We start from the raw sequence: 20,669 nt of genomic DNA, 5'->3' as shown, positions 1-20,669 counted from the left end.
TACTTACTGTGCTGTATACACTCAGTATTCCTTCTCTTGTTGTTGTAAACATAAACCTGTTTACATCGTTCATCCTGATTCTATTCAACCACTCACCAATAACTGGGAAAGTAAACAATGTATGATTCTCAGAGAGAGAGCAAACAACAACCACAGCAAGAGGGATAGACCAACATGATACAAACACCAGACCAAACTCACTGCTTACAGTGATACTGTATGCACATAAGTAGACTGGTGTGTTGTATTCATGTAACATCACTCCCTCCATGTTGTATCTAATGGCTTTATCATTGACTGTAGATATAAACAGATTATCTCCATAAACTGTTATATCTAAAGGATAATCACCTTCTAATCCTTCCAAGGTAATTGTCTTGATTTTATTTAAACTAAAATCAAACACAATCACCTCGTTAGAAGACAAACCAATAAACATCTCTCCCTCTCTGATAGTCATACACTTGGCTGTTCTATAGCGTAACAGATCACTGTGTGTGGGTATGTCGTCTGTCTTGATATTGAAGACATCCAGCTGATCACCACACACAGTGACTATACGAGAATCATCCAAGAATGAAACATAACGAGGCCGCCATCTTGAAGGATTCTTAAATTCTTTAGAATAAAACCGAGTTATAACAGGCGACGAAGAATCAGGAATATTTAATGCAAACAAGTCTATGAATGATGTCCCAGCTAAGTCTTTGTTGTAACCGGTAACAGCAACTTTGGTAGAATCCACCGTCATGTCGCACAGCACACAGTCGCCTTCACGGGTAAACCTGGGAAACTGCGTACGATGAACTCTATACAAGGCACAAAAAAAAAAAAAAAAAAATACAATATTAGGTCAAGTTTACAAGGCCGTGTCCATGGTAACGGAGAATGTTGTCAGACACTAGGCATATTGTCGCTGGAGAATGTATGTTTTCATAACAAAAACAAGAAAATAACGGAAGCTGAAGCACCCTCCCCCCAAAGTATTAATACTAAATAATAAACAAAAAATAAAGAAATAAACCAACAACTAAACAAACTAACGGATCGAGTATATTTGCGAACATGTTGAGAGGAATTTCGCCCTAAACATGAGCTCTGGGATTTACACGATTGAGTGTATCAATTCATATGACATACAGTGCGACTGGCCCGTAAGACGGGCTTTCGTCGAGTACCCGGATCACGGGTGAACATTATGCTGTAATTTATTAATTATTAAAATTAACAAACAAACAATAAAATAATTGTGGATCAATGAGACGCGAGGGCTTAATTAGGTTTCTCAGAAACTTGGCATATAGCCGCTGGTGATTATGTGTATTATATTCTCAGACTGAACTCCTCCCCGTGCAAATTAAGAAAGAACGTAAAAGAGAATGAACAGGAAAAATTTACAAAACCTGGTCGAAGCCCCCCCCCCCACCCTACATGCCAATTCAGAATAAATTGTAAACAACTATCAATAAATAAGCAAACAATTACACTAGCGGATCGAGTATGTTGAGAGAATTTTCGCTCTAAACACGAGCTATAGGATGGATCGAGAGACATGTTTACACGATTGAGTGTATTAATTCAGATGACATATATACAGTATATAATAGGCGATTGACCCGTAAGACGGGCTGTCGTCGAGCGCCCAGATCACGGGCGTACATTGTGCTGAAAAGTAACACCACATGGAAACGATTGATGAAATATTTATGATATAATACAATATCTTTCTTACCCGCCCGTTCCCTATATAGATATATACGCCGTACCATTCCGTAAGAATGGCACTATGCATGCATGGATGGCGTAATAGGACGCAAACGACAATATTAAGCCGTAGCGTATGATCACAAATTACAGAGGAGCATTAATTGTTTCTGTCATTCCTCTTGACGGATCGTAGGCTTATAATAAAAAGGTCGGCTAAATAGCGGGAATGCGAAATTGGATCCGAAAAAAGTTACACCACATGGAAACGATCGATGAAATATTTATGATATATAATACAATATATTTCTTACCCCTTACAAAAAAATCCCACAACAAATACCCACATGAATTTCCCCACGTGGGTAAAGAGTAGAATCCTATGGGATTTTGGCACGTGGGAAATGAAGTAAAACCCACGGCATACATGTGGGACATAGAAATTATGTGGGTTTCCAAATAATGTGGGTTTTCATTGACATGTGGGAAATGAGTCCTGTGTTTTTTCAATTGACATGTGGGAAATGAGTCCTGTGGGTTTTTAATTGACGTGGGAAATGAATCCTGTGGGTTTTCAATTGACATGTGGGAAATGAATCCTGTGGGTTTTCAAATGACGTGGGAAACTATTCCTGTGGGTTTTCAATTGACATGTGGGAAATGAATCCTGTGGGTTTTTCAAATGATGTGGGGAAAAAAATGCTGAGGGTTTATCAATTGAAATGTGAGAAATGGAATCCTGCAGATTTTAAGATCACATACAGCAATTGATTGTGCTACAGTCGATATATGGTGTAGCTAAGTTAATTTGCTTTTGAACTGCTATAGTCGAGGTCAAATATGCACAGACATGTGTTAGTTACATTGCTGAATGATTTATTTCTATAGAACAAACAAAAAACGTGTAATACGAAAGGCATTGGATTTAATATATCATTAAGATTAATCGTTAAGAATTTCTCTTTATGGAGCCAAGTAAGAAACCAAAAATAAGCATATAACAGTTTTAATTAATCTTATCTGTTATAAGCTCTCCTCTCATCCTTTAGTTTTTCCGTCATCTTCATCCGGATGATTGCCTTTTTAGTAGCTAGGTATTTTTTCATTACCAGCTCTGAAAAATAAATGAAAATATGGATCAATTACTGCAGGGGTGTCGATTTGCTTTTGAAAGTGTAGGGGGGGGGGGGCATTTGCTTGACATGTACTATCTAAGACACTATCAGAGCGCCACCATTGGCCAAAAATGCCTCCCATACTGCCGGAAATGGCACTTCCCAGGCCTTGGAAGTTACATCTAAACATTCCTTATTTGAGATCTCATGTTTCAGAAATGAACATTTCCCCCAAAATTAATTTACTTGGTAAAATCACTTTCAAGGGCTGGAAAAATTATGATACTTTATAAGCTCTGCTTCATTGATTGTTTTACGCAGTTAATTTAGCCGATGACGATATTTCCCCGGTAACCGAAATATATTTTGCAACACTTTGGAAAATTTTTCCAAATAGTAAATGCAATGTTTTTGTACGGAACGGGCGAATAATTTGTACGGGTGGTAACTTTATGTCCGGGCGCTGACGCACCTTTTCAGATTTTGTCCGGGCACGGCGCCCGGATAAAACAACTAGTGGAGAACACTGCAGGTGTAATAGCCCATGTCATTTTTTATCAAAAACATGGGAATATTGTTTGTAAGACCTCAGCAATCACCTTTAAAAAAACAGATAATCTGAATATTTTTGCCTCAATTATATAGTAATGGATATTAATATGACTTTCAATGATTACTCATAAAATTAGGGCCACCTAGCCATAAATCCCTTCCATGTAATCATGGATAAACATCTCAAATCAAACTCACTTGTTATGGCATCTATCTTCCCAGTGTGCAACTGCTTCTTATTGTCACTGTGGGGTGATTTGCCAGTTAAAGAGGATGTCGCCATGTCCTCCATGGTAAAGAGTGTCCTCATTAAGTTGCAAATGAGTTTTTTTTTTTCATTTTTGGCCTGCAGAGCTCTGTGTAAGATTTCTTGTGGAATTTTAAACGTTTCTAGCTGCAAAGACAAATTATAAATGTGTTTAGAGCAGCTCTGAAACCAGGAAGCCAACAAAGGCAGTTGTGATTCCTTGCAGATATTGATGGCCCATTTCCAAGTTTAGTAACAACGTTTTTACTGGCCAAGCATTAATATTCATGAGAAACAGCACCAAAAGCAATAAGGATCATCTACCCAATATATGCACAACCTATGTACCAGGTAAGAATGCAATGTGGCACTGTTGAGAAAAAGTGGTAACATTAAGCTTGGCATCATACACACATACTTGTTGTGACAGCATAGATTTCTTGAACCTACGGCAAGGAATCTAAAATCTGTTTCCGCGCCTATCAGTTTTCCTGCCAGAAAGTGTAAAAAGGGGAGGGAGATTGGCTACCACCGAGATATGATGCTGAAATCATCATCAATGATACATCATTAGTGAGGTATGACTTTAGCAGCATGGATGTGGGGGGGGGGGGGGAACATACTAGCTAGTACCATTGTGGCGTATACAGTCTACAGTATGTTCATACCGTCAACGTATCGTCACAGGAGAGTAAAGATGTACTATGTCCAAAATTGCCATTTAGAGATAATTGTATTTAAAGATTTTAATCGTGTATAAAATATGCTCAACTTACTAAAAAATATTTAAGTTGCATTATTGTCAAAATTTTAGATTTTGACCGCTATATGGGGTATTTAGGGGGGCCTGAAATGAATTTTTATATTACACAAATATGGCATACATTTGTTTTTGGAAATAAAAAGAAAATCCTATGTCCAGAACATAGGACAGTTTATCTTCCCTAACATGGACATACTAACAGTTTATTATTCCACATTGTAAAATATTTGGAAACTATTTGGAAAATATAAGGTACCTTATCATGTTCAAAAACGTTTTCCCATCAAAAACTTATGACACCTTTACTTTTCCTGCAATAATATGTACCAAGTATGAACCGAATCAAACAGGAGGGGGGGGGGTACATTAGTACAAGATACATTAGTACACACCTCATTGCCCTCAAATAAGTCAGCATTAAAACTGTTTTCAGTTGTTGGGCTGTCTGGGGTTGGAATTAATGCTTCCCTGCTTGGTGTTTGAGGGAGAAACTAGACACCCGTCTAGACACCCGTCTAACCTTGCAATGGCTGCACGTAATCCTAATAAGTGAAGAATGATAAAATAATTCAAATTAAATAAATATGAAGTCCTTTATATCTTTAATCATTGTTAAAGAAGTAGTGTGTTCCTTTTAATGAGACACATATACAAACCTAGCAGTTACAGAACCCATGAATGACCAATTTAATATATATATACATGATAGAGAATAAATAATACACTCCTTGGTCCAACTCCCATCGCCATATCTTTACATCAGAAAACAGTGATAAATAAAAGAGTGACATCCAGGTTGGGCGAGGGGCTGACCTAGACCCATTAACAAAACATCCAAGCAATCGCTATACTATATAAGGGTGTGACCGTTTAAACGTTTAACCATTTAACCGGCCGCAAATGCACTATCCGTTTAGAAAATCACAAACTGTATAAACGGATTTTTTTTTTTTAATTTCAAATACATTTTAAACATGACAATTATTTAAAAATATGTAAACAAACATCGTTAATCATAAAGAAGCAGGCTCCAATTACCGATCATATAAATATGCTAGTCTTCTTGAGTAAAAATAGAAACGAGTATAGGCTGCGGCATATTTGAAAGTCAGTAACAAAACTGAAGTCACACACAAGTAGGGTAATTGGGCGATATAAGCTTTTTACCGTCACGATAAATAGTTAAAAAATTATCGCGATATTTCGATAATTACGATAATTTACCACGAACAGAATTAACGTATATGTCGAGCTTTGAGTGGACGAAGAAAAAGAGATATATGGAGGGGACATTCAAAGAGAATATCTGAAAAACCTTACGATATTTTTCACAAATATTGATGCTTAGATGAGTGCTTCCTCACAATCAACGAGCCGCCCCAAAATTCGCTCGGCTTACGTAAAACTTCTATATATATATAACACGTGGAAAAACCCGAGTTTTAACACACATAATTCCCACTGACATTGGTCACAGAACATAAGTAGGTCATCGACATTCGCGAACTTGCCCAAGTTCATAGCACCATGGGAACGACACAACACATTGAACATGATGTTAAATTTTCCCGCCATCTGGACGCCGAGTGTAAATTTTTGTGTAATATGCAAACTGATTTCGCCCATGCAACTAGCAATTTTGTCTTTTTGGCGTCGTCCATTTATTTGCCAGGGTCAAAATCATCCGCCGTTGAAACATATTTCATTATCTACCAATTGAAACGCATTTATACTTTTTCTTTGTGGAAATTCAACCCCAGTTACTAACTGAAACCACAAGAATGCCACATAGGTCACTGAGGCGCCCAAGGAATATGATGATTAGCGATGTCTGTGACTTCATTAGAGCAGTTTTGTGATCACCTGTTGCTGAGAATATTTAAATTTATATGTTGTTTACTCAGCAGGAACACTCACTAAATTGCCTGCTTTCTGTTATGAATGGAAGCCCTGTAGTTTTATTTTGGCAACGAAACACCGATGTGCTGCTGGTTGGTGTTGTTTGTGTGCTGGGGCTGGTGTCTTCTGGGATGGGGTTGGTGGTTTTTGTACTGGTGGTAGGGATGGTGGCTTCTGTGTTGGGGTCTGTGCCTGGGCTGGTGGTTGGTAAATAACTTCATCCTCTACAAAGTTAACTACTTCAAAGTCTTCCTCCTTGACCAAAATACAGGGTGTTGTCCCTCTGCTGCAGGAGTTGAGCAATAATTTCATGTCCTGCAGCAGACTTTGCTTTTTTTGATGCATCATTTTTCTGCAAGGTTAAATAATAATTGAAATAATAAATGGTTGATCCCTTTGAATTGACTGCCATGTCCTCTCAGAGTTTGATGGCAATGCTTAAATTGGACTACATTGACAAAAAAGGCAGTTAATCGCAGCAGGATTTAACTTAATGTGGATGGATGCCATTCTCTGAGCAAAATGATGACTTAACTTCATAGGGCCATGAAAGGTACATATCATTTTGCATTTCCTTTAGTTACGTCTTTCGAAATCAAATGACATGATTTTTTTTTAAACAATTGGTTAATTGCAAAATACTTTCACAAAGGAAAGATAAACATACATACTTTTTCACTCAGGTAAATAAGGAATATGGATTAAAAAAATAACGAAATACAAAATGACATGAACTCATTGTGATCATGTGAGTTATCCTGCAGAAAATATGGGTTGTTTGATTTTATTCACTGATTTCGCGTTTACAATCAATTTTTTTAATCACTGATTTTAATCACCTTTTTAGATTTTGTATACTAATAGGCCCCGCTAAAAATTGAATTGATTAATAGTGCATTACAGGTCTATCATTGTAGGCCTATTGCAATCAAAACAGGGCCAAAGAGACTTTATGATTCTGTGTCGACATGACGGGTCGTAACAATGGAATGATTCGCGACCTTTGGCCTCACTTCACTGTATATAAACCGCCACGCTAGTCTAGTTCTGTCTCTCCATCCAGTGCGTGAACAGGTAAGACACGTTGTTTTCATTAGGATACGCACTCCCTAGCACTCGTTTTGGCCCTAAAACCACGCTACTTTCGAAATTATTTTCAAAGACGTAACAGCGTGAATTTGCTAGCCTGATCATTTATAGTGCGTAATTTGGGGTTTAATAACTTAGTCGCGCGGTTCTATCTATATTTTGTTTATTAAAATACTGCTCGAGCGCGTGTCAGGCTTTTGACCTACCGCGCATAGTATCAACGATATCAAACGATAGGTTTAGTATAGGCGTATATTGCCGTAGCGCTACCATTTCAATAGGCGCGCGGCAACGGTATATAGTTTATGAGGTCCATACTACTACTAGTTAATTAAGTTGCATAATCTAGTATTTATAGGTGTGCTTGCGTCATTCTGCCTTCCGTTGTTATCGATTTGCTGGCGGAAGTAATCACCTCTATAGTTTTGGAATTTCCATCGTCGCGTAGATTACAGGCACACTGCCATTTAATACTTTTGCATTAAATACGGCTTTCAGTATTAAATACTGCCTGACAAGTGAGTTTAACCTGAACCTACCCTAACCTGAAATTATTGTTACTCCTAGTCGTAAAAATAGTACTCCTAGTCGTAAAAATGGCAACTGCGCATGCGCAAAAGGTCATTATTGTTACGACTAGTCGTAAGAATAGCCACTTTGTATTTTATAATATAGAATTATTAGGCACCAGTTATTGACGGGACGACAGGAGATCGAAGGAAATTTATTTTAGGAAGTAAGTACTGTGTACCTAGGCCTACCACTAATTATTATAGGCCTAACTCCTGTTTTGTATTTTAACCTAGGCCTAGGCTAGGCCTATATAAATATTTTATCATCTTGGTAATACCTTGCTTGTTTGCAAAAGGCACAGCCAAACAAGTATTCTACAACAATTATTTACTTACAGTATTTTTTGAGGAACAGGCCGATTGGGATGAGAGCATTGTCTGATCGGTCTGAAGCTCCTCAATGAAGTCGGGATGTTCTTTCCTCTTGTGAACTCTATGACCTCTTCCTTGCAAGGACGGAGAGTTTATTGAGGCACCTGGTACTGGCTGTATCTCCTTTAATTTCACTTCCATCTCTTCGGAAGCTAGAGAATTTTTTTGGAAAAATAATGCAGGATTGTGAGCGGACTATATTACCAACATATCTGATATCCCTATACACACATTTACATTAAAAATACAAGGACTACAATTAAGAGAATTATTGTCTTATTGACAGTCATCTTATCATTCGTTCAGTATTCCACAAAACCAAAGATACTTGTCACTTGATAAGGTAAAGGCGCTCACCAGCTTGCTGACACAGAGATCGAGTGATTGACTCAAGGTACAACGCGTTACAGCTCTGCCTAACAAGGAAAACATTTTTAGAAAATGCTGTTTAGGCTAGGCCCTAGTAATATAGTTAGGTGCTTAAAATATCAGGTTTGACTTGAAAATTTGAGCTCATGTTAGAAAAGATCCCTTGAATTATTACAAGCCTGTTCCTGAGAAAAATTAGAAAAACATTAAGTGATCAACCCATAAGCCCAAGGTACCCCCACAAGTAGGCCTGGTCAGTAGTAGGCTAGTATAGTGTAAGCCGCGCCTACGCTAGACAAAGGAAGAGCCTAACTTAATTATAAACAAGGAAAGAATAAGCACATAGCCTATAGGCCTAGGCCTATAAATAATTGCATCGCTGTACGAGAAATCCCTAGGCCTATAGACCCTAGTGATGGCTACGCAGAGACAATTATATACTTGGCTACCTAGCCTATAACAAAGTAAATTAATATTAACAACAACATATAAACATCAAATTATGAAAGCCACAGTTATGGAACATTATCTGATCATTATACTTACTACCGATATGAATAATTGTAGCAGGCAGTAACTTGGTGTTGTATCTCCCAGACACTTTGCTTCCCACGAAGTTTTCGTCGGTAGTTCCCAAGACATCTTTCTGCGATAACATTGAGATTCCTCTGCACTTTTCCCACTGCACGAGAACATGTGTCATTTTTAACTCGTTTTAATTTAAAATAATGAAAATATAGGTTATTTAGGGCCAATTTTATCGAGCTAGAATAGTTACGCGTGATACACAATATGGATGCTAAATTCGTAGTGACCGTACGTACGTACGTAGTGCGGTTGGCTTATTTACGGAATTGAAAACGGCGCCAAACTTTGCGATACTGCTCCACTTTTTTGGGGGTATATAGCACAACCTTAAAACAATAATAACACACGTCTACACTGAAATGAACACGATTGACCAGTAAAAAAAAAAAAAATTAAGGAATAAATAATTTTGCCTGCAATTGATTTAGAAGCAATATAGGCAAACTACGAAATATTGTCAATAAGAATATTACAATTTACCTGTCGGAGGATCATAACAATTAGTAGCGAATTGAAAGATCATACTATTAAGCCTTTAAGCACAACCCAGTGTGATAAGGAACAAAAAATCAACGAGACGTAGAACATGTTTGTTTAATAAAAAATCAAACAAAATATATAATTAATAACTTTTCAAATGTATTTCGTTAACTTATAATCGTTTAATATATTCAAAAATAGATTAGCTATATATACATAATTTCAATAATTATAATTATAAATAGTCTGGTCACATTCGACGTAGGCCTACGCGACTAGTCTGAACGAAATAAATTCTTCAAATGATAATTATACCAAACTAGTAGTACTACTGTACAAAAACTCGCACGTCATATCATTATTATTATGTCAATGATTCCTGCTGAACTGTGACAGATGTTCTTCGTGAATTACGAGACATAATGGAAGGCAAACGACGATGCTACAAAAGGTAAGTTGAGACTACAGAGTTGCTGAGGGCTAGGCTATGCCTATCCCAGTATACAGTAGGACTAGAACGGATATCTTGCCTTACCACCATGGGGCCTATGCTAGGCCTATAGACCATATCGCGGTTTGATTCAATAATGCGCACCTGTTTTCGGTTAATCATTACAACGGGTGTTATCATATCACAGGTTATATTGAGGGTTTAAATATTTTGTTACTAAAATCTGAATATAGGCTAGGGGGCTTGGCCTCACAGAAACCTATGGCGGTAAGGCACAGCCCCCAAGTAGGACTAGGCCTATGTACAGTTAGGACTAAGGATTACTCTGACTTGCAGGTCTAAAGCTATGGGCAGGCTTAATTTTTATTTCCCCCGCAATATAGGATTTCGCCGTTTCAGAGTTTTCAGGAATTTACACCTATCTCTATATTGCCAGTCGTACGACCGACACCTGCACACAATTTTATAAAATTTTGAGTTTGCAGTCACCATTCTAGTTTATAGTGAGTTAACATTTAGTATATGTTGTTATGTTATGAAACCTTTTAGCCATTTAACAAGCTAGGAATCACTAAGCCTTTTGGTTAAAGTTTCTGGTGTTCATATATAACTATATATTTACATACACACTTCACAGATAAAAAAAAAATACATGCACCAGTGCATGCGTGCACCCATCTAAATGGAGCACTAACATAATTAGACTGGCATAAGAAATGTCATTTGTTTATTCAATAGGTACTTGGAGTTTGCTAATGAAGAAATACCTCACAGAACAAGATGTCGTTGGAGGGCAGATGATAAATTGAAGGATGACGTCATTGCAATTGAACCAAACGACGATGAGCAGACAATTAGTAACAAAAGTTTCCTTCATGTTGAAAGTTCCCTCTGTGAAGTTGACAACCAGTCAGGTGATGATTCCCAGAGTGATGGTGACCAGGATGAGTTAAATGTAAGTTTGACATATAGTTTTACCCCTATACCAATCGTGGGTGATCGATGTGAGGAGCAAAAGACTTACATCTTTTCTCGTTCTCACAGAGCTCGACAATTATATACATGTTTCCATCTCCTATTTGAAGAATTCTGTAATGGCATCAGTGAGGGTACCGCTAATCTATGGGTTATCTTCAGCAACGTCCAATTTTTACAGTCATCCGAGATTACCAGCATTTGCTAGGACTTCCAAATATTCCCCAAAATAAGGTTGCAGATTGTTATAATCGGGACTACCAAATAATTTTGACGAATGTAACATAATTAGAAACTGCTGATTACCAGGCCTCGAATTTTTTTTTTTTTTTAATCTACTTGCCTTATGGCGAGCGTAACTAAACATTTACTTGCTAAAGAGTTGCTAAAAATGAATTGTTAATGGAATAAAGTATTGACAGACGATATAGTTTTAAGACAGTTCTAACAACCTCTATTGACTCAGTGTGTGTATTTGGCAAACATGTACATACACACAATCAGTGGCGGCACAGTCATGTGCCCCGAAACATTGTCCCTATTCCCCCCCCCCCCCCCCCATCAATATTCATCCATGTTTTCCCCCAATCATAATCCTGTACAGTAACCACTGCACGCAATGACATGTTGCAGGATAGTTGCGATTGGTTTAGGACTGGTACACACTTTTTCTGACACCTTCAAACATTCTTCATCTTTAGAGACAAGATGAGACTGATACACCTTCAGATCAAGCACAAGAATTGGAGGATGACGGTCAACTATTTGATGATAATGAGCAGACAGTTGCAGACCAAAGTTTCCTGTTTGTTGAAAGTTCCTTCTGTGAAGATTCCCAGAGTGATGGTGGCCAGGATGAGTTAGATGTAAGTTTGACATATAGTTTTAACCCTATACCAGTCATGTGAGATCGCTGAGAAGGGCAAAAAACTTTTCACCTTTTCTCGTTCTCACAGAGCTTAACAATTACATGTTTCCAGAATTCAGTGAGGCAGGGTTAGTGCTGGCTGTGAAATTTCAGATGACCTCTCCCAAAAACAATAGGGATCATGTACTCATTATGGGGAACATACATACCAAGTATGAACTTTATGTTACCCACAATGAGTAGAAGAACCCTATTAAATTTGCCGAAGGTCATTTGAGGTCATCAGAGGTCAAATGCTGAAAAATAGTTGTTATCAGGTTATCTCAGTAGGGAAAACATGCATATAACTCATGTTTGGTATGTACAATGTCTGTATGACACCAATTACCACCATAAATTTTGCTAGAGGACAAACGTCTTTAGAGGTCAAATATCAAAAATCTTGTAATCAAGCTAACTGAATGGGTAAAACTTGAATTAATGCCATCCTTTGTACAAATATCACTAATCACATCATAGCTTTATCCATTGGGTCTACTCTTGAATTCTGAGTTGCTAAAATATAAATTGTTGATGGAATGAAGTATTGTCTATAGTTTTCTCATTAATCATATTCACAGAATAATCCTGACAAGAATGGTGATCCTGATGACTTACCTCTATATCCAGGAGCTAACATCTCAACAACACAGAGTTTCATCGCCATAATGGCGTATGCTCTTCGACACAGCTTGTCCAAGATCGCTCTCCAAGATTTGCTGAAATTAATCAACATCCATCTTCCAGAGAGCAGTCTACCAGACACTATTTACACATTCAGTAAGAACTTTGACAAGTGCAGAAATGAAATTGATTTCCATATTTATTGCAAAGAGTGCACATCATATCTTGGATTGGGTGATGAGCATATTTGTCCCATATGTAGTATAAATGTAACAAAACTGGAAGCAATTAAAGATGGTAAGTATTTTGTTTGTATGTCATTAAAAGGGCAACTAAAAGATTTGATGGAGAGACCAAGTCTGAGTCAGTACTTTTTAAATGATGATGGGTCACCCAAAAAGCATATATCCCTTCTCTGGAATACTGATGGCATGCCAGCTTTTCAGTCTGGTAAGGGAAGTGTTTGGCCAATACAGTGTATGGTGAAAGATTTGCCTATAGGGATTCAGACAAAGAACATACTACTAGTTGGTCTTTGGTATGGGAGCAAAAAACCAGTATTTTCAACTTTTTTTAAATCCATTCATTGAGGAATGTAAAGAATTGTATCATGATGGGGTGGAATGGACAATTCCAGCACAGCATGTAAATGCTACAACAAAAGTCATTGCAGGTGCATGTGCCTGTGATTCTGTTGCCAGATGCCAGCTCCAAGGCATAACACAATTCAATGGTTATTTCGGCTGTTCGTGGTGTCTTCATAAAGGTAAGAGAGTAGAAAAGGGGCGGGGCAGTGTAACTGTGTATCCATATGAAGAGCCTGTACCTGTTCTCAGAACCCAGGCTAATGTTGAGGCAGAGGCAATTAAGATCACATCTGGTGAACCTTCCTCAATTGGGGTGAAGAACGTGTCACCTCTTCTTTTGATCCCAGGATTTGATATTGTAGAGGGATTTCCTGTTGATTATATGCATGCAGTATGTGAAGGAGTCACAGAGAAGTTGACCAATCTGTGGTTTGACAGCTCTAGCCACAAGGAACCTTGGTATATAGGCAATCAGATCGGTGTTGTTGACCAGCGTATTGAAGCTATTGTTCCCCCAAGTGAAATTACAAGGCTACCAAAATCACCATCCCAACGGTCACACTGGAAAGCATCAGAGTTTAGATCATGGCTTCTCTTTTACAGTTTACCTGTTTTAAAGGGTGTGTTACCATCAGTTTACTTGACTCACTTAATGCTACTGGTTCATGCAATCTGGATGTTGCTACAGGAGAACATTGTAGAGAATGACCTCTCCTTGGTGCATATTATTTTAATTAAATTTGTTATTGACATGGAGAGACTGTACGGAGTTGAACATATCTCTTATAATGTTCATCTTATGTTACATCTTGCAGACACAGCAAGGTTATGGGGGCCGCTGTGGAATACTTCATGTTTTCCATTTGAAGGGTATAACAGGAAAATAAAGAGCTTGTTTCATGGGACCCGTTATGTTTCAGGTCAGATTGCACAAAATTTTACAATTATGAGACTGCTTCAACAGAAATCTGAATCAATCAGTAGAAACACACCCTATAATGTTATGACTTTTATAAACAATTTACTTCGTGGATATCCACTGACTGTCAAGGCGGAGAGTCTCCATTTAGGAAACATGTTACATGTATTGTTGGTTGGGCAGCCTCAGAAGTACAATCCATGTGAATATGTTGGTGATTTGTTGAATAACATTTTTGATATTTCTCACCAGGATAATGTTATTCACAAATTTTGTAAGATATTAATTAATGGTAGGTCATTTGAAGTTGCTGGAAAAGGTGGCAGGAGAAGTAATAGTATTGTCCAATTTGATGGGAGTAAATTTGGTAGAATTGAAAATATTCTCAAAGTCAGAACGGAGAAAAATGTTTATACTTTGTTTGTCATTTCCCAGTTCAGAATACTGAAATCAAATTTGGCAACTGATATTCAAACTGGGGCATGTGCCAAGCATATTTGTATATTAACTGAATACAATAGAGAGAAAATACTTATACTTAGTGTGACCGATCAGCTGCAAAAATGTATTACTGCTGAGATTGATGGAGTAACATATTGCATAGTCTTGCCAAATAGGTATGAATTAGATTGATCTTGGCCATTTCAGCTGGTTTTTTTTTATGTACAAAGTACATATGTTAGGTTATGTTTTTGGACCTTGGTCTTACGGGTTCATAGCGTGTCTTGTTTATCGTAAAGCATGTGGGTGCTATTGCGTACTATAATACTGTAGTGTTACTGTTAAGTGTAAGGTTACAACTTACAGTACCGGTTAGGTTGGGTATATGGTGGCATCTATGCATTGTATCGTTGGGTTTTACAGAACGTTAACGATGTTTGTCATCCTGGCTTGTTGTATTGACAGTTGATGATAACACCTATCGAGTATTGTACTGCTTGCTGTTTAAAGAGTATAAACTGATTTTGTATTTTGAACATCATTTGTTACTGTTGTTTAAAGTTGTCTCAGAGATTGTCCTTGAATCTTAGCCAGGCATTGTGGACAGCTATAGAGCGTCAACAGGGTGAAAATTCCTACTGTCTAGGAACAGGTAGGTGGAAATTCCTGTAATGGTTGTAGCTGGCATGGGTTGCCCTGGCTATTATTGAGGTGGTAAAAGTCCTCGCCTGTTGACAAACTTATTGCATTATTTTAAAGTGCAGATGATTACGGATCGTGTTCATTATACATTTTGTACAGTATTGCGGGTATTCATTCTTTAATTGTATTTGTTTTGATGCTATTTTCAGATGTCAAAAATACCTTCTGAACATAAATGTCAATAGGTTGACCCCTGGTGACCTTTTTGTGCGAAGTTATATGGAGTCAAAGTTTTTCGGTCGGAGTTAGGATGGCTGTACAGACTTTTCGTTTTGTTTTTTGGAATCAGGAGATAAAACTACATGTGCTTACTTGTGCTTATTTTGGAAGGAAACGTGCAAAAAAGAAATGTTTGGTTTTGATGCTAGATTTGGATATCAAAGGTACCTTCCGATCAAAAATGTATATAGGTTGACACCCGTGTGACCTTCGTGTGCGAAGTTATAGGTCAAAGTTAATTTTCAGACATTTAATGCAATAACTCCCAGTTCCAAGGTGTGACAAAGTTGATATTCTTGGACAAGTTGCAAATGGTAAAGGGAAATATTTTCAAACTTAACGGTCATGTGATCTGAGGTCATCAAAGGTCAATTAATGTTAAAAAGCTAGTATTTTGGGGGGAGAAAATGGCCAAAGAAAAAATGTTTGAATTTTTATAGTTTGATTCTATATTCATGTCTCACCGATCAAAAATGTCAATAAGTTGACCCAAGGTGACTTTGTGTCTTAAGTTATATGAGGTCAAAGTTAATCTTCAGACATTTAGTGCAGTAACTCCCAGTGCCAATGTGGGACACGGTTGATATTTTGGGACAAGTTGCAAATGGTATAGGGGAATATTTTCAAACTTAATGGTCATGTGATCCGAGGTCACCAAAGGTCAATAACAATAAAAAACAAGTATTTTTGCGATAACTCGAGAACAAATTGTCCATTACGGTTGGGAGTTGCTTCAACGTAATCCGATTGTCCACCTGCATATGGGTGACCCTTGACCTCAATTTGACCGCTGGTGACCTTTTCATCTTTTGAGGATTTTTACAGTTTCGATGCTATTTTCAGATGTGAAAGGTACCTTCTGATCATAAATGTCAATAGGTTGACCCCCGTGTGACCTTTGTGTGCGGAGTTATACGAGGTCAAAGTCAATTTTCAGACATTTAATGCAATAACTCCCAGTTCCAAGGTGTGACACGGTGGATATTTTGGGAGTAGTTGTGAATGAGTTAAGGGATCGTTTCCAAACATAACGGTCATGTGATCCGAGGTCACCAAAGGTAAATTAATGATAACAAACTAGTATTTTTGTGATAACTTGAGAACGAACTGTCCGTTAAGGTTGGGAGTTGCTTCAATGTAATCCAGTTGTCGACCAGCATCTGGGTGACCCTTGACCTCAATTTGACCGCTGGTGACCTTTTCGTGTTTTGAGGATTTTTACAGTTTCGATGCTATTTTCAGATGTGAAAGGTACCTTCTGATCATAAATGTCAATAGGTTGACCCCCGTGTGACCTTTGTGTGCGGAGTTATACGAGGTCAAAGTCAATTTTCAGACATTTAATGCAATAACTCCCAGTTCCAAGGTGTGACACGGTGGATATTTTGGGAGTAGTTGTGAATGAGTTAAGGGATCGTTTCCAAACATAACGGTCATGTGATCCGAGGTCACCAAAGGTCAATTAATGATAAAAAACTAGTATTTTTGTGATAACTTGAGAACGAACTGTCCGTTAAGGTTGGGAGTTGCTTCAATGTAATCCAGTTGTCGACCCGCATCTGGGTGACCCTTGACCTCAATTTGACCTCTGGTGACCTTTTCGTGTTTTGAGGATTTTTACAGTTTCGATGCTATTTTCAGATGTCAAAGGTACCTTCTGATCATAAATGTCAATAGGTTGACCCCTGTGTGTCCTTCGTGTGCGAAGTTATACGGGGTCAAAGTTAAAAAAATATTAATGAGGTCACAGGTCAAACGTGATAAACTCCAAATTGCAATAACTTGACTACTATTTATTGGAATTTCGTCAAACTTGGTATGATGATATTGGTAGAGAGTCTTCCCACACTGATGTGTGTTGCAATTGATATCATGCATATTTATGAGGGGGGGGGGGCCTTAGCAATATTTCGTTATGAAAAGTTTGTATGCACGATAACTCAACAAGGGAATGACCAATCATTACCATACTTGGTGGGTGGGTGGCCCATAGTGATTAGATGAACCCTGTTGATTTTGGTGCTCATATCATAAATATTAATGAGGTCATGGGGTCCAACGTGAAATACTCCAAATTGCAATTACTTGGCTACTATTACTAGTCGGAATTTCGTCAAACTTGGTATGCTGATAATGGTAGATAGTCTTCACACACTGATGTGCTTTGCAATTGATATCAGGGCTTAGCATTACTTTGGCAACAAAAGCTTGGGGGCATAAATTGCTGTTGTTGTATTAGGGCTTTGTTAGAAATTTTCCTATGAATGGAACTAATGAACAGCAGCAAGGAACCATGAAATGTTTTCATTCTGGTTTTGAAAGGTAGCGGACTTCTCCAAATTTTACACATCTGTTGTGATGTTAATCCAACAAACTAACAATACAGTTTTTTGTTCGAGTGCAATTGATGGTGAGAGAAGTTACCATATAAACAGCTGCTTAAAGTCCTTGTTTGTGTGTCTACAGGGATTTTTTTGTTTGTTTTTGTAGTGAATGATAACACATCTGCGGGACCAACAACATATTCTTTGCCTTCTGGTGGCAGGGGTTACTGTGAGGGGTGGTTAGACAAAATTAAACAATTATATTACTTCCGTTTAATAATGTATATTTGCTTTGTGTGAGAATCAAGGTTTAATAAAAGTAGAGGAACAAAAATCTACACTTGTTTGTATCTCTTGAATACTTGAGGTTAATGAGTCATATAATTTTCTTTTCAAAAAGGTTCAGTCCATCATTTTTTTATACAAGAAAATTTCCAATAGCATGTGCTTGTCTGTGTGATGCCAAGCTTGTAACCAAACTGTAAGTTGGATAAAACTCATACTTATTACATAGGTCGGCCCATACTTAGTAGATGACCCGTGCTGATTTTGGTACCATTTTGAATTAATAATTGGGCACGGCTTATATTAATTTCTTCAACTGATTTCTGCGACTGTTTGGCACTAGTTAGAGGTAGTATATGAGATGCTTGCTCAGCAAAATGAACTACAATGGATACTCCTATGCCAGTTCCGTTGGTAAACAGACTATATCACAAAGGAAAGTTGCATGGGTTTTGCTTGTGTTAAAAAGCTCACATATTTGTCAGTTTTAAAATAATTAACTACACTTGCATGTGGAGTGAAACTAACCAGTAAACTCTACATGTGAGACCGGGTTCACTCACCTAGGCATGCATGGAAATATTCAATAATTAGAAGGAATAATAAAGTCTCAGTACTGCATGTAATTCATAAAGCCACAAGGATTCTACTTAATATGACAACAACTGAGATGCACAAAAAACAAATTCCCCCCAAAAATAAAAGAGCCACAATAATTTTGTATTACACCAGGTGTACCCACATAAATATTTCAAAAATCGACACAAACTGCAAATTCATGTGGGATTTGTAAAAAACCCACATGAGTGTGCCGAAAAACACATGTTAACTTTAAATCCCACATGGTTTAATCAAATTCATGTGGGATTTATGGTAACCCACATGAATATTCCAGGAATTCCCACGTCAACTCCAAAATAATGTGGGATTTGTAAAAAAAAACACATGAATTTCTGGTAAATCCCATATAATCTTGCAATCCTATAGGAATATAACAAAACCATGTGGGATAAGTAATGTGGGATTTGTAAATAACCCATAGGAATTTTCCTGAAAACCCCACATATACTTGAAAATCCCACAGTATTTTGCTTATTCCTATAGGAAATGGTCGATTTCCTATGGGTTTTACGTGGGATTTTTTTGTAAGGGACCCGCCCGTTTCCTACTTTCTATGTATATATAACATATTTGAGGCCAATAAATTTCATACGATTTGAGGCCATTCTTTCAATAAAAGGAAGCAAAAAACTGAGCAAAAACAGCAAGGAAAACATCGCTAAGAAAGTAGGAAACGGGCGGGTAAGAAAGATATTGTATTATATCATTCAAATATGCCGGTCACTTTTGGTCAAAAATGTTTTAATGTCAACCTTCAAGGAAATTTTCCTCACTCGGATTTTCAGTTATCTTGAGTGTTCCTTAAAAATGTTGAGAACAATTTGGAGAGTAAAGACCTGAAGGAAAGTACTTTTTGAAAACTTCTAGCAAATTTAGCGTTCTATAATTTAGGGCCACATACTGGTTATACCGACCTTTAAGGATCTCCACAAAGCTTGCAGTTGTCTGCAGCATGCGTAGCAAACAATAAGGCCCTATACTGATCGGGTGGGAAGATACCTGTCCCTTGGCCAACTATCAGAAGTACAACACCTAACAGAAAAGAACTGATCCAGGACCTATGCACGATTTTGCAAACATACACAACGGAGCGAAAGTTTTTAAATCGATGGCGCCATACCAATGTAAATACAGCGAAAATGTAAAAATAGATGGCGGGCTTCCACAATTCATTATCAAATAAAGTTTTACACTCTACAAAGCGGCCGCAAGGTGCTTTTCGCATTAGGGGACGTCATCTTCTTATCAAAGATAGGCTTAATTGTAAGGACATATCATATAGAAAGTGCATTTCCATGAACAAAAGGACCCCTTGTCTACGCTTATATCCTTCACAAAGAAGCACATTCAGAAGGGAATTTCAAATACTATGTAGTATTTTAGTGAATTACCAAAATTTATGATATTGCCCGTATACGACGTTAATCTGTTATCTGAGCTCCAAACCCGAAATGCGAACCACAAAAAATAGATTTATGGAAGGGGTCTTGAGGAAAGTTCCTCTGGTTCAATATAATATGGATATTTCAAAGACATTTAATGGTTGTATATGGCATGAGAAATGCCTATAGCTAACTTATACTTTCGTTTAAAATATCTACAGCTCTTCATTGTTTACTAATCAAATCAAATCATACAAATACCTCATTTATACGACAAACTACATTAATGGTACGTTAATAATAAACCTGGCTAATCATTCATAGATAAATCTGGCTTTTATCTGTATGACATCTATACAATAAAATCAATCATAAAAGTAAAATGATACATTAATGTTTGAACGGAAACTCTAGTCTACGAGGATCACACGGAGCATACATTCAATCAATCAAAAGGAGCGGTGGGGCAATCACAGCTAATT

General features: G+C 37.5%; 3 protein-coding genes across 8 annotated transcripts in view; 1 reads left to right on the top strand and 2 right to left on the bottom strand.

The window, feature by feature from the left end:
• Positions 1-20,669, top strand: part of LOC139977744 (uncharacterized) — an 831,623-nt gene that overhangs the window by 372,602 nt on the left and 438,352 nt on the right. The window lies entirely within an intron of this gene.
• The window catches only part of LOC139977732 (uncharacterized), a 96,651-nt gene that overhangs the window by 71,405 nt on the left and 4,577 nt on the right, over positions 1-20,669 (bottom strand). For all 6 annotated transcript variants that reach the window (XM_071987289.1, XM_071987286.1, XM_071987284.1 and 3 more), the window contains exon 3: positions 8-809. In XM_071987289.1, coding sequence (XP_071843390.1) covers positions 8-809 — 802 coding nt within the window. The remainder of the gene's footprint in view (positions 1-7; positions 810-20,669) is intronic.
• Positions 1,497-11,708, bottom strand: LOC139977764 (uncharacterized). The gene is made up of 6 exons (XM_071987399.1): positions 9,229-11,708; positions 8,278-8,465; positions 6,299-6,632; positions 4,774-4,923; positions 3,570-3,765; positions 1,497-2,818 (listed from the first exon to the last, which is right to left on the bottom strand). Exons 1-3 carry the CDS (start codon positions 9,383-9,385, stop codon positions 6,522-6,524), a joined length of 456 nt encoding a protein of 151 aa, XP_071843500.1. The 5' UTR covers positions 9,386-11,708; the 3' UTR covers positions 1,497-2,818; positions 3,570-3,765; positions 4,774-4,923; positions 6,299-6,521.

This window comes from Apostichopus japonicus, chromosome 12 (genome assembly GCF_037975245.1).
Source record: "Apostichopus japonicus isolate 1M-3 chromosome 12, ASM3797524v1, whole genome shotgun sequence".
Lineage (NCBI taxonomy): Eukaryota > Metazoa > Echinodermata > Holothuroidea > Aspidochirotida > Stichopodidae > Apostichopus > Apostichopus japonicus.
Note: the sequence above shows the minus strand (reverse complement) of the source record. Positions and strands in the feature narration are given on the sequence as shown.

What these genes read in the sequence shown, in the direction of transcription:
- LOC139977764 (XM_071987399.1), bottom strand. Translation starts at nt 9,385, where the DNA reads ATGACACATGTTCTCGTGCAGTGGGAAAAGTGCAGAGGAATCTCAATG. An exon ending in TACAATTATTCATATCGGTA is followed by an intron (nt 8,466 to 9,228) that starts GTAAGTATAATG and finishes AAAATTCTCTAG; the next exon opens with CTTCCGAAGAGATGGAAGTG. An exon ending in CCTGTTCCTCAAAAAATACT is followed by an intron (nt 6,633 to 8,277) that starts GTAAGTAAATAA and finishes TTAACCTTGCAG; the next exon opens with AAAAATGATGCATCAAAAAA.